Genomic DNA, 22,492 nt, shown 5'->3' with positions numbered 1-22,492 from the left:
AACAAAAAAAAAAAATCTCTAAGATGATGTTTTTTTCTTCTTCTCTATCATGATTACATTAAGATTGATTGAGGGTATTGATTATTCTTCAAAAACATTAATCATGTCAAATATCATACATAAATTTAATTAGATAATTAGCTTCTTCTTTTTTTGTTGATGTTGATTTAAGAATTTGATGATTGTCTTATTTTTGGGCTATATATAATAATTATACATAACCTTGTGGGCTATGTTAAATGATTATAAAGGTGAGTTTGATTAGCTTAAGCACTTATTTTAAATGGTTATGGTTAATAAATGTGTGGGCTATATTTAAGAGATAACAAGTGTAGTTGTACAAGTTGCTTTCTAGATAGCAAAGTAGGAAAAATAAAATAAAAATATTCTTAGACGACTATGAAATATGTAGATGTTTGAAGATACTGATATTTCCACGTAACTGCAGGAAAGAGTACTATTGATTGCCCTGAATTATACTGAAGTATAAATATTGTGTAACTTTTGAGATATTTATTTCATCAAATATGTCTTTCTTTTTTGTGCAATTTCTTGCTTGGTCGTCCCTATATAAAGCACCCGATCCATCCCCAAATCTTAATGTTTGCGTCTTCTTTTATTTTGCTAGGGTTTGGTTGGTTTTTTTCTATATATAGAATTCGATTTAGGGTTTTGTTTTCTAATCTATTCGTTTTTCTCTGTTGCATGAGCTCCAAAGTGTCACCAATGGTTGCAATGGTGTGAGCTGAACGATTTGAGGGGATTTAATATAGGTTATTCTATAGCAGGCTCATGCAAGGTATATAATTCTGAAATCTTCTTCTTCTACTACTTTTGTCTGTGTGGCATTGTTGGTATTTGTTTACTATTGACAATAGCTCCTTGCAGTGAAGAGCCGAGGTTAAAGATTTATGTGTAACTAAAATATCTAATGTTCTTAAGGAGTATCCAATCATAATCGATTACATCGAGGAGGCATCAAAGTTTCTTTATACGTATATATATTTTCTCCCTATCTTTCTTTTAAATGCGATTGACTGATATTCAAACGGTATATACATGTGAAACACTGTTAACTCAGACATAGATGTGGTGGAATGGTAATTTGAGAGTGGGAGAAAATTATGTTAAAAGGCTAGAGATAATGGTTATTATTTTTGTGATACTTTGTTTTTGTATATAAGCTTTGGAATGCTTTGGTTTGTACATGATATATGCTTTAATTTTTCAAGATGTTTTGAAAGTCTAAGCTTTGGTAGACTTTCAAGATATTTCATTGCCTGCCCCTTCCTTTTAGTTTTTTTTTCCCGATGTTGTTTATAAATATATTGAATACTACTCCCTCCGTTCCTAAATGATAGGCTGGTTTCTATAAATAGATGTTTCAAAAAAATAGGTTGGTTTCCTAATTGGGAAAGTCAAATGTTACTTTAGTTTTCTGGGACCACTTTTCTCTTAACTTCTTTTGATGACAAGTGTCATGTGGACCATTTCACTATACTTCTTTTGCTGACAAGTGTCATGGGGACCATTTCACTTCACTTCTTTTATTGACAAGTGTCATGAGGACCACTTTCAATGATTAGTTCTCTTAATTTCCTTAATTTTCTCGAAAAACAAAACAAGCCTATTAATTAGGAACGGAGGTGTTAGAGCATAGCTCGGCCGACCTCGCATGCGTTGCTATATCAAGCATGTTTGTCAATGTTAGTGATCAAAACTATGAGTCTTGATTTCTAGTCTACATACCTAAGTCTCGGACTAGGATAGAAAAGTGTAGTTGAGCTCAAGGACTTCATGGCGATTCATCATACAACGACGAAGATCTACTCAAGGAACCGTGTAACTTCATCAACAAAAAGGTATGTGGAGACTTGAACTTATCTATCACTCAAAAGTCTATCTCTTCTATCTCCTACTTCTCATGAGACAAAAGTCGTATGTTATATAGACTGGATCATACACATTTGATTTTTCGAGCCGAGTATATCTCGCCTATCTATATCTCGAAATCATGTGTTGGTAAAACGTTTCGCTTTGATCGCGTTTATCTTCACCTAATGACGAAATTCATAACGTTTCAATCACTTTGAAAATCGCTTTGACGAGAAATAGTGTAACAACTATATAACGTCCTCTAAGAATGTTTCAATGGTTGGAATGAGAGTTTAGGTCTATATAACCAATGATGGATATAAGCATTGTGTGGAAACACATATGTGCATAAGTCCTATTTCTTAATCCAAAGTTTGCGAACTTTGTTGATTGAGAGAAATCGGAGGAATTGGCTTTGCCAAGTCCGCGAACTGACGGAAGTTCTCTTGCCGAGAATTTCTGCTGGGATTTTCCAAAAACTCGTTTGCGTGTTTAGTCCGTGAACTGGCGGAAGTCTCCTTGCCGAGATTTTCTGCGGAGTTTGGAAAACTCTGCCGGTTGTCTTAAGTCCGCGAACTTGTTTGCGTACTTGAGTAGGTTATGATCTAAAGATGTGTTCTGAACATGAAACTTAAATTACTAAGGAATGCAATATGCAAACCGTGGCTATAAAGTTCATGAGCCGATTTAATCGAATCGAATCATCTTTGTTTCAATTGTGTCTTGTGTAGTTACATAAGATCTCATAGCAATTGAAAAACTCTCTAACTAATTCATTTGAGTCAATTGAACTAGTTATGGTGAAGAAGAACAAGGTTAATATGAAATGCTCATATGGTTGACCTTTTGGGTTACTATGTTGAACCAACATACACGTACACGTTTGGGCACGGTTTTCACAAACCCAGTAAACGTATATCTCAAGTGTGTGTGTGACAAGCTAAGTTTTCGATCTAACGGTTGAGAAATATTAACTTGAATCAAAATCAGGTTTTCATCTAACGGTGAATATTGATTGCTTAGTAACTAAGGCAAAACCCTGATTTGAAGACTATATATAGGAGACATCTAGCATTGGGAAAAACTAATCCCCACACGTCTGTGTGATACTAGTGCGCTCGCTAGAGTCGAATCTCCTCTAACCTTTGGTTTTCTTCTCTAAAACCAGGTTAACGACTTAAAGACTTCATTGGGATTGTGAAGCCAGACCGATACTACTTTTATCGTAGTTTTGTGATCTGATCTTGCATCTTCTATCGTACGAGTACAATCTTTGATAGGCTTGAGATCGTGAGAGTTCTCCGATAGGCAAGATAAAGAAGTCACAAACATCTTCGTCTCACTGTTTGTGATTCCTCGACGTCCTCTTGTGTATTCAAGTAAGACTGTTGAGAGGTGATTGATTAATCGAGGATGTTCTTCGGGAATATAAGACCAGATTATCAATTGGTTCATGTTCACCTTGATTTCATATCTTAAGACGGAACAAAAACCTAAGGTTTTTCTGTGGGAGACAGATTTATCCTTTGATAGACTTTTTTGTGTGAGATAGATTTGTTTATTATCAAGTCTGCGATTTTGGGTTGCAGCAATTCTTGGTTGTGGGTGAGATCAGCTAAGGGAATCAAGTGCGCAATATCCTACTGGGATCAGAGGCGTAGGAGTACAACTGTACCTTGAATTAGTGGGAGACTGATTAGGGTTCAACTATAGTCCAGTCTGAAGTTAGCTTGGAGTAGGCTAGTGTCTATAGCGGCTTAATACAGTGTGTATTCAATCTGGACTAGGTCCCGAGGTTTTTCTGCATTTGCGGTTTCCTCGTTAACAAAACTTCTGGTGTCTGTGTTATTTTTTTTTCCGCATTATATTTTTTATATAATTGAAATAATGCAGGTTGTGCGTTAAAGATCATCAATTGGAAATCCAACCTTTGGTTGTTGATTGATATTGATTGATCCTTGGACATTGGTCTTTGGTACCGTCCAAGTTATCTCTCTTAGATAAAGACTCAAAGATTTCCATTTGCTTGAGTAAAGACCAAATCGAGAGATTGAGATATAAACTCTTTGATATATCTTTTTTATTGATTGAGTCTAACTGTCTAGTTGATTCTCATAAAAAGTATATTGGAGTTTGTCCATACAGATTGCTAAGCGAAATATTGGGTGGTGTCATTAGACCCCCGCTTTTTCAAGAGGAAGTAATGTTTTTATTCAACTATTATTAGTTTCTATTACTATTTTCGGAAATTTAAATTGTTTATAACCAAATTAAAATTTTTTAAGCAAGAAACAAATCTGTGCGTAGCACGGGTGAAAAACTAGTTTTTCCAAAAATCATCTTTTAGGGGGTGTGCTGGAGGTCCATACAAACAAAATAGTCTCCATTGTGGAATGCTCAGCCTTTGGCCAATCTTGCATTGAATTAGATTTTGGTTTTTTGGTATCACTTCTAGTTCCACATTATCTTGCCAGAATATGGAAAGGCCTCCACTTCAGCCATTTGCCGCAACAAAGTCAAAGTGCCTAAAATTGAGAGAGTTGCAAACCCTTCTGCTATTCATTCAGTTTTGTCTCAAAGATAAAAAGAATCGAAGGTTTACAGCTGCACATGAATGAGTGTAATGTTAGTGTTAAGTTCATATTTTGTATATATTTAGTGTCGAATCCATGCTAGTAATTTCTATATATTCTTGCGAATTATTGTATATTACTCTTGTTTTATTTTATTTATGTTTTGCTAGGTGAATCATCTGAAAAAAAAAGTGAAAAGAGCTATAAAAGTGAAGTCTACAAGTGGAGAAGGTCCAAACACCAAGTGGAACTCGCTCAAAGTCAGGTTTTTCCCCATCATCTTGAAGAATACGCGAATACGAAGTCAACGGCGAAAGAATGGGGTCAATCTGATGAGGTATGAAGAAGTTATGGGGGAAACGAGAAGTTAAGCCTGTCAGTTCCTCAGAACTGACAATACAATTGGAGAGAAGCAGAAAACTGAACTGTCAGTCTTGCAAGACTGACAGTTTAAAGGAATTTGTTAAAGGCACCTCTCCATCAGATCGGGGCACCATCATCTTCCCATCGACTTTAACAGGGAAGGAATATCGGTCGGTGACTGTTGCGGCTGATGGAATGATGGAAGGTACTTTGGAAGTGGATTTTGGATGCTGCCATTCCCAGCGAATGATAGAGGAGCTGAAAAAGCGGGGGTCTAACAACACCACCTAATATTTCGATTAGCAATCTGTATGGACTAACTCCGAAATACTTTGCTAGAGAATCAACTAGACAGTCAGACTCAATCTAGATAAAAGTATCTCAAGGAGTTAAGATCTCTCTCTTGATTTGATTTTTACTCAAGCTAACAATAATAGCGAGTCTTTATCAAATACAAGGAATACTTGGACGGTACAAAAGACCAATGTCCAAGGATCAACCAATATCAATCAACAACCAAAGTTTGGATTTCCAATTGATAATCACGAACGCACAACCTGTATTATTTCAATTATATAAAATATAATGCGGAAAAGAAATAACACAGACACGAGAAATTTTGTTAACGAGGAAACCACAAATGCAGAAAAACCCCGGGACCTAGTCCAGATTGAATACACACTGTACTAAGACGCTACAGACACTAGCTTATTGCAAACTAACTTCGGACTGGACTATAGTTGAACCCCAATCAGTCTCCCACCGATCCAAGGTACAGTTGTACTCCTACGCCTCTGATCCCAGTAGCATACTGCGCACTTGATTCCCTTAGCTGATCTCACCCACAACCAAGAGTTGTTGTAACCCAAAATCACAGACTTGATAATAAACAGATCCGTCTCACACAGAAAACTCTATAAGAGGATAAATTTGTCTCCCCACAGATAAACCCTAGGTTTTGTTTCGTCTTTAGATATAAAATCAAGGTAACGGGAACCAATTGATAATCCGGTCTTGTATTACCAAAGAACAGCCTAGATTAATCAATCACCTCTCTACAATCCTTCCTGACTACACAAGCGGATTGTCGAGGAATTAAAAACAGTGAGACGAAGATGTTTGCGGCTTCTTTATGTTTCCTATCGGAGAACTCTCACGATCTCAAGTCAATCAATCGATTGTACTCGTACACAGAAGATGCAAGATCAGATCACACAACTATGATAAATAGTATCGGTCTGGCTTCACAATCCCAATGAAGTCTTTAAGTCGTTAACCTGATTTTAGAGAAGAAAATCAAAGGTTAATGGAGATCGATTCTAGCGGGAGCACTAGTAGCACACAGACGTGTGGGGATTAGTTTTGCACAATGCTAGATGTCTCCTTCATATAGCCTTCAAATCAGGGTTTTGTCTTAGTTACAAAGAAATCCATATTCACTGTTAGATGAAAACCTGATTTAGATTCAAGCTAATATTTCTCAACCGTTAGATTGAAAACTTAGCTTGTCACACACACTTTGGTCGACATTTACTGGGTTCGTGAAAACCATGCCCAAACGTGTACGTGTATGTTGGTTCAACATAGTAACCCAAAAGGTTAGCTATATGAGAATTTAATATTAACCTTGTTCTTATTCACCATAACTAGTTCAATTGACTCAAATGAACTAGTTAAAGAGTTGTTCAATTGCTATGAGATCTTATGTAACTACACAAGACACAACTGAAACAAAGATGATTCGATTCGATTGAATCGGCTCATGAACATTATAGCCACGGTTTGCATAAAGCATTCCTTAGTAATTTAATGTTTCATGTTCAGAGCACATATTTAGATCATAACCTTCTTAAGTTCACAAACAAGTTCGCAGACTTAAGTTAATCGGTTGAGTTTTCCAAACTCAGCAGAAATTCTAGGGATAAGAACTTCCGCCAGTTCGCGGACTTAGTACACAAACGAGTTTTTGGAAAATCCCAGCAGAAATTCTCGGTCGAGAACTTCCGACAGTTCGCGGACTGAGTTTGCGAACTAGGTTCGCGTACTTGGCAAGCCAATTCCACAATCCTCCCGATTTCTCTTGATCAACAAAGTTTGAAAACTTCGGTTCAAGGAATACATGGTTATGTAATCTAAACTCTTATTTCAATCATTGAGACATTCTCAGAGGACGATGTGTAGCCGTTATTCACAGACCGATTCACGTCAGAGCAATTCTCAAAGTGATTGAAACTTTTCATGACTTTCGTCACTAGGTGAAGATAAACTTGATCAAAGCGAAACGCTTTACCAACACAGGATTTCGAGATAAAAGATAAGCAATGAATGCTCAGCTCGAAATGTCAAATATGTATGATCTAGTCTATATAGCATACGACTTTTGTCTCATAAGAAGTAGGAGATAGAAGAGATAGACTTTTGAGTGATAGATAAGTTCAAGTATCCACATACCTTTTTGTTGATGAAGTTCCACAGTTCCTTGTATAGATATTCGTCGTTGTATGATGAATCGCCATGAAGTCCTTGAGCTCAATTACACTTTTCTATCCTAGTCTGAGACTTAGCTATGTAGGCTAGAAATCAAGACTTATAGTTTTGATCACTAACATTGACAAACATGCTTGAGATAGCAATGCATGCGAGGTTGACCGAGCTATGCTCTAACAATCTCCTCATTTGTCAATTTTAGTGACAAAACTATTAATACATATGGAATACAAAAAACATAAACTTTAGTGGCTCCTATTCTATAGTCTAATCTTCAACGTTCCTTGAAATTTTCGTCCTTCCAAGTACTCCAATGATCCCGAAGGTTGTAAGTTTAGCACCATCGTTGTTGAAGATCCGTAGCTATACCTTTTTATCATAAGAATGATTGGAGGAAGTCGTCTTAATATCATCATCATAAGATTTGTGCTTTTTACAGAGTGTCCTAAGTTTGGTGGAAATATTAGGAACACCTGTTTTTACTTCTGAATGTAAAGCATCAGAAGTTCTTGGTATATTAGATTGCTTTGAACAAACTTGAACGGAGAGTTTATTCAAACGACGTTCAATATCCAAAGCATCCTTTTCGAGGCTGGCCTCAAGAGTTAAGCACGAAGGATGATCTTCAGCATTGCCATGGACTTTGCAATTTCTTACAATACCAAGAAGAACATTGACATGGTGTTTTAGCTGATCCAATATGACAGCTTGAATTCTAACAAGATTTAGAATCAAATTACTCTCTTCAGTTGTATCCCACTCATTAGAAGAGAAGGTCTCTTTCGAATGGAGATCAAGAACACACCTGCCATTGTTTGTCTGTCTCGTCGAACCACAAGGTTTTTCTATATTCAAGATAGAACAGCTTTTCTCTTTAATAGAATAGACGAGAGAGAATCTTTATTACTGGTGACGCGTTTATCAGAGATAGTTGTAGTTGCAGGAAATCTTACACTACACCCCTCATATGATTTCATTGTTGATCAACTCATTTTTAGGTTTACACTCTTAATTTTATTGATTAATTTTTGAATGTTCTTACAAGAAAGATAAAGAAGTCAAGAATAATCTCTGCTTTGGACTTTCTCTCTCCTATTTACTTGATTCTTACTCAAAAAGATCTCACTCCCTCTTTACAACTCGAATGACTATTTATAAGGAAATACATAGTGGATGACAGCTAATCTGTCCTTTATTTTCGGATGTGGTTTGCGACATTCTCGCAACCTTACAAATTTTAATTTCGCAAACTCTCTAATTTTCGCAAGACTATCACATTTTTCTCATGATCCTTGCTGACGTCATTTCTGAAATTGTTCTGCGACGCTATTGTGCAATACCATTGATAATTTCGCTGAGACATAATTGTTGCGAGATTCTGATCCTACATCTTGCCTCTTCTCATATCTTCTCTGCAAAGTATAGAATGATGTGAGAAATGCCGCAACTGCTTATCTTTTCATATTCCACATTTATCACACGTACTCTCTCTTCCATTTATTTCTTGACACGTCTTCTGTAACTGCCACCTTTCAACCTCTCACGTCTCTTCGTCTTAATGGTGTTTATTTCTTCGAGAAGTAAATTTTCTTTATATACTCTTCTCCCTCCCTCTTTCCACTTTTCTTTTTACTTTCTCTTCTATTTTTATTCTCTCATCTCTGCAACTCTATCATTCTTCTGCAAATTCTGCTGCTGTAATTTTTTCTTCCTTCAATTCTTTTGCTTTCTATACATTCCATACTCTATATTCAATCATGGCTCCAAGTGGTCATAGATATGAGAAGAATCTACAAGATGTCCAAAAAGATCTTGCTAATAAAGGTCTTACACTCTCCCCCATTCGTGGTGTGAATGCCAAATCAATTCTTTCTGTCAAGCTTTTCTCCAATCAAAAGTGTGATGATCAATCAATCATAATTTCGCTAGGTCAAATTCTCGCAGGTCTCCCTATTCCTCTTTATAACCCAGACATTCCTTTATTTTATGAAATTCTCGCTCATCCGGGATTTTCGCGAGCCATTTTCCAACTAAGTGGGGACTGCATCCGTCTGATGCTAGAGTTCGCTAATCGTGGTGCTGGTAGAGGATCTCTTTACTCCAAGAACTTAGGGATCCAAAATTCGCACCTAGAGATAGTTGCTGAAATATACAGTGGCGAATTTCTTTGAAAACTACGAACTTATCTCCATGAAGAAAGAGAATACTCGCTGGGGTATTCGATTAAGAAGAAAGATAACATTGATGAAGCCAAAATTCTTATGCAAGATATTGACTGGCATTCTGGTAAAAACACAACTCCTCGCCAATCCAAAGATGACAAATGGTGTGTTAATGCTAAAGGGTCCTACATTGCTGGATCAAACGTTCTTCCTGCGAATCTCGCTGCATATCAACCTTGGGTTTTCTCCTGGCCCGAGAAGGAGAAAGAGGTATTTCTCCCTTTAACTCATTTTATATTCTTTATTGATTTTTACTATTCTGTTCGCTAACTCTTGCGACATTCCGCAGATCCAAAAACTAAAGGATAGTTATAACAGGACTGGGAAATCTAGTACTCTGTTAGCTCTTCGCTCATACACAGATGAGGTAAGAAATTTTCTTTATGACTTTAAATAGTACTGTTACTTCCATGCTTCCATTTCTTATTTCTATCTGTGTGTGAAGTTATTGCTGAAGTAGAAGAATCTGTTGATGCTGCGAAGATTGGTGATAAAGGTAAAGGTACTCTTCGCAGGGAAAAATCAACTGGTCCTCCTCCAAAGAAAGAAAAGTTCGTTCCTTCTCCTTCAAATGTTCTTCCTAACGAAATTCTGAAATGATAAGGGTGATGAGAACGATGATCTTGCTGCAACTGAAGATTCTCCACCTGAATCTTCTATGGCTAAGCTTTCTGGCCTCTTTTCTGATTCTCTACAAGGATGGGAGATAGCCAATTCGCAAATACCTGCAAAGCTCTCGCTACCCTTTGTGATGTCCCTTTACTGGATGGTGATACTCTCTTCGCGGAGTTTCTAGATCAGTGACTCCCGACTTCTTGCATTCTCTCAATAGTCTGGTATACTTTTATCTTTTACTTTTTCTTATTATAACTCAAAATCTTTTCTATATTAATATTTTTTATTTCTTTTCGCAGGCTGGAAAAGCTTCTTTTGTGTTGCCTCAGATCTAGAGAGAAGACGCGAAAATCTTGAAAAGAAGAATCTTCAATTTCGCAAAAGAATGAAGAATTGGAAGCTGAAGTTAAAGTCTTCGCGAGAAAAATAGACAATTAGAAATTGATTCTTCCTCTATAAGATAAAATTTCTAGTCTTCAACAAGCTAATAATCAGCTTTACGGTATGTTACTTTTCTCTTTTCTCTTTATTCATTCATCTGTTGTTTTATCTTATTTAAATCCTTTTTGCAGACATTTATGGTCTTTCTGATGAAGCTACCCTTCTTCGCTCATTTCCTAATGCCTTGGATAATGATACCCTTCTTGAACGTCTTAACAATTCCTTAAATAGCTTTCTCAAATGATAGAATTTCATCTCTTTCTCTAAATGAACTTAGATCGAAATTTCGCCTCTTAGAAATTGATCATAGATCCAGTTTAGGCTTAGCCAACAGATTTAAGCGTCTCCTTATTGATTCCAAAGAAAACCAATGATTAAGAACCAAATTAGCGGTCTCATAGATGATAAGATCGTATCTCTGATCAAGGTGCCAAGGCTTTAGCGAAATTCCAAGAGGCTCTCCTTGAAGTTCAACTTGAGCGAGATGAAGCTAACCGCAAGAATATTGAACTCTGCGAAAGGGAAAATCAAATTCGTTCTCGTCTTCTCATAAGTAGTGAGGATGAATTTGTCTGGGCTGCGAAAATTTTAGATGATGCTAGAAAAGATTTAGGCGTAAATGTTAGTCTCCAAGTTGAACATACAGCCTTGATTAGAGACATGATTTCTGACAGAGAAGGTTGCTAATTGCTCTTCTTTACTAATCTTTTGCTTCTTATGAATTTTCATCAAGTTAATAATTGGTTGTCTTTTGTTCGCAGATTCTGAAAATAAATATCGTGAAAAGATTGAAGAACTTGAAGCTGAAAAGGAGGAACTCGCAAAGAATCTTTCTTCTCGCAACGACAAGTATTCTAGATTGAAGAATCAAATCAAATCACTGAGTTTTAAGAATGACGCTATGCATTTTCGCAATCAAACCATCCAGATGGTTTGTGATGATCATAATATCCCACATTCTGATTATCCTTGTCTTTTAGAAGAAATCCCACAGAATACTCCCAGTTTGATTATCTCTGATATGAAGCTGACGATGAAGAATCTGATAGTGATGGAAGTTCTGATGGTGATAAGATTCTGACGCAGATGAAGAAGGAAACAAGTCTGTGAAGATAATGAGGATTAACCAAGAAATATCTTTACTTCTTCTTTGATTCTTTGTAATACTTGTACATTTATTTCTTCTTTCTGTATATTTGTGTTTCTTTCATTTTGACCTGCGAATGAAAACAATTCTTCTTTGCAATACATTAATCAATATAATATTAATTCTTGAATTTTTGAGTAAATCTCTCATATGGAAATAACATTTTCTAATTTCATACATTCCCATACTTGCCTCTGTTATTTGAATCCAAATGAGAGATTTCATAAACTTTTCTTATTGTATAATTTCGCAACCTTTTGCGAAGTGAATTTTGTTCTTTTCAAAATCTCATTCCTGTGTGGTCTTATTTTCCTTCCTAATTAAAGGTCTTATTATGCCACCTCTTGTCATTGCGACAAAATCGCAGGACGTCCTTGCATTTTCATGCAAAACCCATTGATCTTGCCTTAACTTTTTCTTTTGTATTATGGCCTCTTCAGGAATGTTGCGACAATATGACAGGCCTAAATATTCTTGCGAAAATAAACCCATGACATTGCCGTCTTGCGAAATCGCAGGACGTCTTCGCACTTTCATGCGAAAACCCATTGATCTCGTCTTATCTTTTTCTTTTGTATTATTGCCTCTTCAGGATTGTTGCACAAATATGACAAGCCTTAATATCCTTGCGAATAAAAGCCTCATGACATTTGCGTCTTAAGACACTTATCAGCTCCCTAATGGAGGGTGCCGCCCTTATCTCCCCCTGGTTGCCCCTTCAAGGAGGCGTACTTCTACCATACAAGGTTAGCTCCTCCCATCCAGTCTTAACAACAACCAGTTGTTTTCGCAGCCTCTTATCCCTTTTACCTATAGGGTTTTATGGTTACGAGACTGCACCCTAAGTGGGGTTTTCCTTCTTCGGGCCGTGCAGTATAAGCCAAGAATTGTCAAAATGGCAAGGTACGCTTCACGCCCCTGGCACTCTTGACTCAACCGTGTACCTCGGCGCCTTGATCAGATTCTGCACTCCTTGGAGAGTCCTTATTACCTTAGTCGCCCAACCTAAGTCATATGCTTAAGTTGAGAATCCAAGGTGCCTCTCCCGGATGGGCTTTATTGACCCCAAATCTCCATGACTCAGGTTCCGGTGGCGGTGTAGCCTTTCCCTGAGCCATGTAACAGGTACCCCCTTATATGACGTACTTTAGGTCTTACATTTGCCTCTTGCGAAATTTATTCGCGAACTAGGGTGTACGCCATAAAGGTTCGCCTCTTTCTCTTTTGTCATTCTTTTGATTATTTTTGTAAAATTCATTATCTCTGCGAGAGTCTCGCAATTCATATATTGTATCTGAATTTCGCAATCTCAATTTTGTTGTTCAATCAAATGTATTTTTGAGAATTTTACTTATTGCGAATTATCGTCAACAACTTAATCATTCATACATTTCTTGCTTTTATTACTTTTGCCCTCCTCTGCTTCTTTATGATTTTCTGCTACTGCTTCCTTGGTAATGGTATGTTCATCCTTTTTATCCTGAGCTAGCATTGATTTTGTAACATCTCTTCTCCTTTCTTTTCGATTGTATCCACCATCAACTTCTCACTTCTTTGTACATCCTTGATTTTGTGTCGCCAGTTTTCCTTCTTGTTTGCTCTTCCTTCGCAAGATTCTATCTCAGTTTCGTAACATTTCTTTCCTTCAACCCAATCTCCCTTTATGATTCCTACACCATTGGGGTGAGGGAATTTGATGCATTGATGGAAAGTTGAAGCTACACCTAGAATCCCATGTAGCCAAGGTCGACCAATTAACATTGTAGGGTGATTCTACATCAACACACAGAATGAGATTTCAGAAGATATTCCCTTCAATGGAATTTGCATAGTAACCTCCCCTTTAGGCTTGTTAGCAGTACCATTAAAACCATATATCTTATATGTTGATGGTATAAGATCATCATCTCTTCCACCCATGGTTTTATAAGTATGATAAAATAAGATGTTCACAGAGCTTCCAGTATCGACTAGAATTCTATTGATTGCCCATGAATCTTCAGCTTCATCATCCTCATCTTCTTTCGGTTTTGGATTAATTTCTAATTTTATTACCAATGGATTGTCATGCACCTCTTCTCCTTCGGGAATTTCTTCTGCGGTAAAAGAAATGATCTGTTTCTGCCATTCCTCTAATCGCGAGATTTTCGCAATATTCATAATTTCTCTTCCATTACTATCTCTTGCGAACACTCTACTCAAAATATTATCATGAAAATCTTCAATTGTCTTATATGAATGTACGATAGAGTGACAGAATAGATTTTTTGCTTTTGCACCAACTTCTATGAAGAATGTTTCTTTCTTTTTCATCGTATTCAGTTTGTGATGTTCTGGAGGTGGTGGTAATGGTGGAGGTTGCGGATGCCCTACTAGAAAGTCGTTTAGTTTTCCTTGATCTATCATTCTCAAAATAATTCTCTTTACATTTCTGCAATCATTTGTGGTATGTCCATGAAAATGATGATATGAACAAAATTCATGACTTCTGTGATTTGGAGGTGGTTCTGTTCCCATATTCCATGGTGTTGGTATATTCTCCATCAAGATTATAGCTTCCCATATCTTCTGCACACTTGCATTTAGAGGTGGCATCTTGATTTCTTCCCATGCTACCTTGTGACCTCCTTGTCCTCTATTAAAGTTTGGTCTTTGACCTCCATAAGTTTCTTGCGGTTGATCGAGTCTTTGAATCTTGTTATTTCCTCAAAGACTATAGAAATTTATTTCTCTTTCATACTCCTCTTGATCTCGACTCCCCATAGCTACCAACTTCTGCTGATTATTACCTGTCACCTTTTCTTGTTGTACTTGTGAAGTATTCGCCACTGTGTTTATCAGCTTGGGTAATAAGCTTGCATTCTCTGTTTGTGAGCTAGTGTTCGCAACTGGATATGATTCCATTTCATTTTGTCTTTCCTCTAAAGCAATGTATTCTTCTTGAAGTTCTCGCAATTCAGTCATTGTAATCGTATTCTTGACTCTGAAAATTTGGACATACAACAGGTTTGTTGCAAACATAACATTGATAAATGATAATATGAGATATCTCTCATCTACACGGCCAGCCATTTCGCTATACATAGTTCTCCATCTTTTAGTCAAATGTTTCAAACTTTCGCCAACCCTTTGCTTTAATCCAAACACATCTTCTATACCAGGTCGTGAGGAATTGTTACTTATATATTCCCCCAAAAATGTAGTCTTCAAATGATTAAATGAAGTTATTGTATTCTTTGGAAAACCTTCAAACCATTTTAACGCTTCTCCTATTAAGCTGGATGCGAAATATTTGCACAATACCGCATCATGATTTTCCCGTTGTAACATGCACCTCATATAAGCTTTAATGTGTTGAATTGCACAAGTTGTTACATCGAAAATGCTGGTTAATGCAGGAAAATTGCATTTCGGTGGTATTCCTCCTAATTGTACTTCCCTTGTAAATGGAGTTTTTGCAGCTTCTTCTATTGCTTCATCCAATTGTCTTCTACCTACTTCTCCTCTGTTATTTAGCACTCCCCTCATTTCTTCTAATTCTTTCAAGATTTTTTTATTTACTCCTGAATCTTGACCCATTGGTCTCTTTAATTTTGCTTCTCTTCTTCTGCGTTCAGGTCTATCTTTTCTTGCGAAATTTTGTATCTCTTCTTCATTATCCTCATCTCTCCTTCTTCTGCGGTTCTCTTCCTCATCCCTATCTTGAATTCGCAAATGACGTCGTTCATTTTCCCCTTCATAATTTTGTTCATTTCTTATCAATTCAATTCGCTGTCTTTCATCCATTCTCTTTATTCTACCATACTCTTCATTGAGAGTATCGTTAATACGGTTTTGTATACGCCTTCTTTCCCGATTGTCATGATTGTTTTGGCGAATTGTCTCCTGAAACTCTTGTTCTTCCATTTCCGCTCTCAATCTTTCACGTTCGCAGATTAAACGTGCTTGTTCAGCATTATGTCTTTCAATTTCTTCTTCAATCGTCTGTTGATTTCTTTGAGTTTCTCTCACATGTAAAATTCTTCTTCCTTCCTCTTGATTTCCTTCACCATCTTGGTTCTTTTGTCTCTGATTTTTCCCGTTCTCTTGATTTCCTCCAATTTTCCCATCATCAAAAGTTTCATTTTGTGAAATGTAACGATCATCAATTCTTTCTCTATTTTCGCGATATTCTTCATTAGGATTTGACATTTCTTCTTGAATATTGTTTCCAGCATTGATCGCGGGTGAATTTTGCCTCATTTCTCTTCTAGTCGATCTGGAATATGATTTTGTAACAATTCTCGATCTTCTATTCTGCAATCTTATATTCTCCATCCTTAATTTGTGATTTTGTCTTGTTAAATTCGCACGTTCTTCTGCCTCAGCGCTTCTTTCTTCATGTATTTTTCGTCTCAATGTTTTTAACGCTCCAATTTCCTCACCTCCATGAATTATTCCTTCATCTGCTTCTTGATTTCTCTCATCCTGTCTGTAATTTCTATTTTGTTGCTCTTCTTCTATTTCTTCTGCTGAATTTGATCGCCAAGTGTGTACGTTCACTCTGTCATAATCTGTATTCATCTCTTGAACTAGTGTTTGTTGAATTGGCGATTGAATTAGATTTTCTCTATTATTTCTCATTCTAGTAGATTCTCCCATTTCACTTCTTTCTCTTCCAGCAATTCTTTTGCTTCTTCTAATAGTAGTCGGTTGTTCGGATGTATTTCTTCTTCTAGCCATTTCTTCAATGCTAACAGTATTTCAAGAAATTATGAAAAATTCTTAATCAATTACTTTAAATTTTCATAAATCTCAATATCAATCTTTAGCTTTTTCTAGAATAATCTTCAACTCGTCCATGTTTCTAGCCCCATTATGTAGTTGCAGGAAATCCTACACTACACCCCTCATATGATTTCATTGTTGATCAACTCATTTTTAGGTTTACACTCTTAATTTTATTGATTAATTTTTTAATGTTCTTACAAGAAAGATAAAGAAGTCAAGAATAATCTCTGCTTTGGACTTTCTCTCTCCTATTTACTTGATTCTTACTCAAAAAGATCTCTGTCCCTCTTTACAACTCGAATGACTATTTATAAGGAAATACATAGTGGATGACAGCTAATCTGTCCTTTATTTTCGGATGTGGTTTGCGACATTCTCGCGACCTTACAAATGTTAATTTCGCAAGCTCTCTAATTTTCGCAAGACTATCACATTTTTCTCATGATCCTTGCTGACGTCATTTCTGAAATTGTTCTGCGACGCTATTGTGCAATACCATTGATAATTTCGCTGAGACATAATTTTTGCGAGATTCTGATCCTACAATAGTACTCTTATCCATAGAGTTAGATCGCTACAAACACAGACTGATGAGGTCTTAAACGTGTTTGCCTGCTCTGACACCAATTGAAAAAGCGGGGGTCTAACAACACCACCCAATATTTCGATTAGCAATCTGTATGGACTAACTCCGAAATACTTTGCTAGAGAATCAACTAGGCAGTCAGACTCAATCTAGATAAAATTATCTCAAGGAGTTAATATCTCTCTCTTGATTTGATTTTTACTCAATCTAAAAACAATAGCGAGTCTTTATCGATTACAAGGAATACTTGGACGGTACCAAAGACCAATGTCCAAGGATCAATCAGTATCAATCAATAACCAAATGTTGGATTTCCAATTGATGATCACGAACGCACAACCTGTATTATTTCAATTATATAAAATATAATGCGGAAAAGAAATAACACAGATACCAGAAATTTTGTTAACGAGGAAACCGCAAATGCAGAAAAACCCCGGGACCTAGTCCAGATTGAATACACACTGTATTAAGCCGCTACAGACACTAGCTTACCGAAAACTGACTTCGGATTGGACTATAGTTGAACCCCAATCAGTCTCTCACCGATCCAAGGTACAGTTGTACTCCTACGCCTCTGATCCCAGTAGCATACTGCGCACTTGATTCCCTTAGCTGATCTCACCCACAACCAAGAGTTGTTGTAACCCAAAATCACATACTTGATAATAAACAGATCTGTCTCACACAGAAAAGTCTATAAGAGGATAAATCTGTCTCCCACAGATAAAACCTAGGTTTTGTTCCGTCTTTAGATATAAAATCAAGGTAACAGGAACCAATTGATAATCTGGTCTTATATTCCCGAAGAACAGACTAGATTAATCAATCACCTCTCTACAATCCTTCCTGACTACACAAGCGGATTGTCGAGGAATCACAAACAGTGAGACGAAGATGTTTGTGACTTCTTTATCTTGCCTATCGGAGAACTCTCACGATATCAAGTCAATCAATAGATTATACTCGTACGATAGAAGATGCAAGATCAGAGCACACAACTACGATAAAGTAGTATCGTTCTGGCTTCACAATCCCAATGAAGTCTTTAAGTCGTTAACCTGATTTTAGAGAAGAAAATCAAAGGTTAATGGAGATCGACTCTAGCGGGCGCACTAGTAGCACACAGACGTGTGGGGATTAGTTTTGCACAATGCTAGATGTCTCCTTTATATAGCCTTCAAATCAGGGTTTTGCCTTAGTTACAAAGCAATCCATATTCATCGTTAGATGAAAACCTGATTTAGATTCAAGCTAATATTTCACAACCGTTAGATAGAAAACTTAGCTTGTCGCACACACTTGGGTAGACGTTTACTGGGTTCGTGAAAACCATGGCCAAACGTGTACGTGTATGTTGGTTCAACATAGTAACCCAAAAGGTTAACCATATGAGCATTTCATATTAACCTTGTTCTTCATCACCATAACTAGTTCAATTGACTCAAATGAACTAGTTAAAGAGTTGTTCAATTGCTATGAGATCTTATGTAACTATACAAGACACAATTGAAACAAAGATAATTTGATTCGATTGAATCGGCTCATGAACATTATAGCCCCGGTTTGCATAAAGTATTCCTTAGTAATTTAATGTTTCATGTTCAGAGAACATCTTTAGATCATAACCTTCTTAAGTTCACAAACAAGTTCGCGGACTTAAGTTAATCGGTTGAGTTTTCCAAACTCAGCAGAAATTCTCAGGATGAAAACTTCCTCCAGTTCGAGGACTGGGTTTGTGGACTGAGTTCCCGAACGAGTTTTTGGAAAATCTCAGCAGAAGTTCTCGATTGAGAACTTCCGACAGTTCGCGGACTCGGCAAGCCAATTATACAATCCTCCAGATTTCTCTTGGTCAACAAAGTTTGAAAACTTCGGTTCAAGGAATACTTGGTTATGTAATATAAACTCTTATTTCAATCATTGAGACATTCTCAGAGGACGCTATGTAGCCGTTATTCACAGACTGATTCACGTCAGAGCAATTCTTAAAGTGATTGAAACTTTTCATGACTTTCGTCACTTGGTAGATAAATTTGATCAAAGCGAAACGCTTTACCAACACACGATTTCGAGATAAAAGATAAGCAATGAATGCTCAGATCGAAATGTCAAATGTGTATGATCTAGTCTATATAGCATACGACTTTTGTCTCATAAGAAGTAGGAGATAGAAGAGATAGACTTTTGAGTGATAGATTAGTTCAAGTCTCCACATACCTTTTTGTTGATGAAGTTTCACGGTTCCTTGTATAGATCTTCGTTGTTGTATGATGAATGGCCATGAAGTCCTTGAGCTCAACTACACTTTTCTATCCTAGTTCGAGACTTAGCTATGTAGGCTAGATATCAAGACTTATAGTTTTGATTACTAACATTGACAAACATGCTTGAGATAGCAATACATGCGAGTTTGACCGAGCTATGCTCTAACAGGAGCCTGTGGTGATTCTCGGTGATGGAAGAAGGTGAATTGAGATGTTGATGGTGATTGATACGAGGCCGAGAATGGAGTTGATATCTAACGGCAACAACGATGGAAGATTAATGCTGGTAAGGTTGAGACTCGAGCCTGAGAAGATCAGAGAATTGGTTTGATGGTTTTGCCATGATTTAAATGAGCTCGAGATTGCTCTTTCTTAATGCTGGCAGTGAAAAGGGTTTTGTGTTGTGGTTGATGGTGAAGACATGAATGGTTGGCAGTAGCGATTGATCTTGGCAGTGATGGGATGAATCTTAAACAGATGAGATGATGGTGTATTGGTGTTGTAGGTCATGGTGGAGATAGAGAACTCGACAGTGGTGTTGCTGCCACTGCTGCCATTACCGGAAGATGATGATGCTGTAAAAAGAAATGGAAAAGAGTATGGCAGAGATGCTCAGTTCATGGTGGTGTCACATGTGGTTGATTGATGGTTCGTTGCTGTGAAGAGCTCGAATTAACAGATGAGGAGAAGGTGGCTGATATAAGAACTCGAGATGGAATGGCAGAGCTCGTGTTGGACATGGATATAAAGAAGAGTACGAGACAAGAGTCTGTACATGAAAAGCTGAGAAGACTGAGTGTTGAACTTAAGTTGGTTTGGACTGGACAGTTTAGAGACATTCGAGCAGCTGAATAAGATGGTGTTGCTGCTCAGGTTGTGGACAAGACTCGATATGGAGTTGAGTTTGGCAGAGAAGTTGGGAAAAGAAGTAAACATTCAGGAGGAGTTTCGGCTGAAAGTCCTAGACGTAATTGAAAGAAGAGAAACCAAGGAAAAAAGATCCAGGAGAAGTTCCGTATAGAAAACCCAGCCGTGATAAAAGAAGAAGAAAATAGGTTGTCAGTTCCATGAAACTGACAAGCCAAAAATATATTTGGGCTAGACTTTACTGTTAATGGGCGAGGCCCATTTTTCTGCCTAAGCTACCTCTTTGCACGGACCTGACTTTGGCAGTGAGTTATATTTGGAATTGCGGCGAGTTTGGAAACTTCTTGGACCGGGATTCGATGCACGGGACTTCTACAACTTGGACATCTATATAAGAGACACTTCTTGATCTAAATCTAATATATCTCTACATCTCATATTATACTATTGTTCTTCATAAAATATTTTAGGGTTTACCCCTTTAGGGGGAAATCGGGTAATTATGTAATCATGAGAAGCTAAACTTTTGTTGATTGAGGATGAATTCAATGTTCTAGCGTGAATCTACATTATTATACAAATCTATTCAGAGTTTTATCATCTTATCGTTTGTTTTCACTATAATTAGGGTTTATGATTGATTTATAGATTGTTCAAGTGTACAATTGGATTAATCTTTTGATCATTCTATTGCTAGTAAAGGGTTAGGATATCCGTGTAATTGTTGAATAATCCTTACAAAGGTAGAGAACATGAGACCTCGCAGAGGGATTCTGTGGAGCAATCGTGTGTGAAGACAACACCAGTAAGTGGACCTTGCGCTAAGAGTCTAACTGCTAGGATCAACCTAAGTTCACATACTTAAAGCTTTCGGTTGGGTTAAACCTTGAGTACGCTACTAGTTGCTGGTTCAGTTGGATAGAATTTGATATGCGAGCGCTTCGGTATCAGTTACATAAGGGACTTTGGGAATAACACTGCGCCAGCTGCTTTCCTACGGTTGGTGATGAATGGTTCTAACGAAGATAAATAAGTATACTAATCCAGTTATCGCTTGGTAATGGCGAAGGATTCCTTGATCATCTTTTTATTATTTGTTTCTTTTTATTTCACTTTTAAACAATCCCTCTATGTTTTGATTTTGCTAATATAAATAACCTATCAATTACACAGCTCTATGTGGGAACGATCTCTTACTACCGCTATATTACCAGTTAATTAGTGGGAAATATCTTGATTAATTTGTTGTGGTTATGACACGCATCAATTAGAACTGTCGCCTCATTCCCCATTCCAAGACAATTCTAGGATTGTATCAACATTTATCCTGCGACTTTTTAAGGCCAGACGCCACATCCTCTTCATTAGTAGAGTAATGTTGTTTTGATGGGGGATCACATTCCATGGGTTCTGGAGATCTTTTGTTTCCTACTAAGATAGTGCTTTCTACTGAGTTTTTCTTTTGGTTGGTTCTTATTTGTCTTCTTCATTGTTTCAAAGTCTTGGTTGTTTCCTATCTTTTGTCCGGAGAGATGTTTTCTGGGTGGTGATTGGTTTAGTTTAGGTGATGATGGTTGGTTGGTTTGGGTTAAGGATGTGGGGGTGTATTAGTTTGTGGTGGTGGTTGCTGTGATATTTGACCGAGATAGGGTCAAGTTGGCTGTAATAGGTTGTGGATTGGTGTGGGTAATAACTGGTGGTGCAATACCCGCGTTCTTTTTCTTAAAATATTAGGGTGCGATCCCAATTCATTTGAATTTGAAGTAGAAGTAACACCATGTGGAGTGTGAATCTAGTTGTCGTTGTGTTTAGGTTGAGAAACACTTGGATTTTTCCTGAAAAACTATATTTCTTTTTGTGTGAGCATGCCCGTAGCGTGTGCGGATGTTAATAGAGTTTTTATACTCGAATTTACGACAAAGTGACACTGCCGAAACTGCAATTTATGTAGAATGTGAATTATGTTCAGTTTGTTGAACTATTTTTGATACAGATAAAACACTTATTTTTGTAGTGGATGGGAAAGATAAAGAGACACAAAGAGAAGAAGATTCCATTCATTAGAGTTAGTATGTGTTACATCCTTTATATACAATAGGAATAAGGCCCTAGCTACTATTGGGACGCACATCCATGGGCTAAAGCCCTACAACACTCCCCCTTATGCGGTCCAATAGAACTTCATATGCAGTACTTCACACATAGTGCTTCAGATGTAGGTCTTCAAATGTAGTTCTCTTCTTGATGACTATTGTATCTAAAATAATTGCTCCATTAAA

At 37.1% G+C, this 22,492-nt stretch overlaps 1 protein-coding gene across 1 annotated transcript in view; it reads left to right on the top strand.

Moving 5' to 3' along the window:
* Nucleotides 1–19,992, top strand: part of LOC113272302 (dnaJ protein homolog 1-like) — a gene marked incomplete at its 5' end in the record, with an annotated part of 28,658 nt that extends 8,666 nt beyond the window's left edge. Inside the window, one exon of the mRNA XM_026522156.1 lies at nt 19,852–19,992. Coding sequence (XP_026377941.1) covers nt 19,852–19,992 — 141 coding nt within the window. The remainder of the gene's footprint in view (nt 1–19,851) is intronic.
* Nucleotides 19,993–22,492: the final 2,500 nt, after the last annotated feature.

Source organism: Papaver somniferum, chromosome 4 (genome assembly GCF_003573695.1).
Source record: "Papaver somniferum cultivar HN1 chromosome 4, ASM357369v1, whole genome shotgun sequence".
Classification (NCBI taxonomy): domain Eukaryota; kingdom Viridiplantae; phylum Streptophyta; class Magnoliopsida; order Ranunculales; family Papaveraceae; genus Papaver; species Papaver somniferum.
The sequence above is the reverse complement of the archived record's forward strand: the minus strand, read 5'-3'. Positions and strand labels throughout refer to the sequence as shown.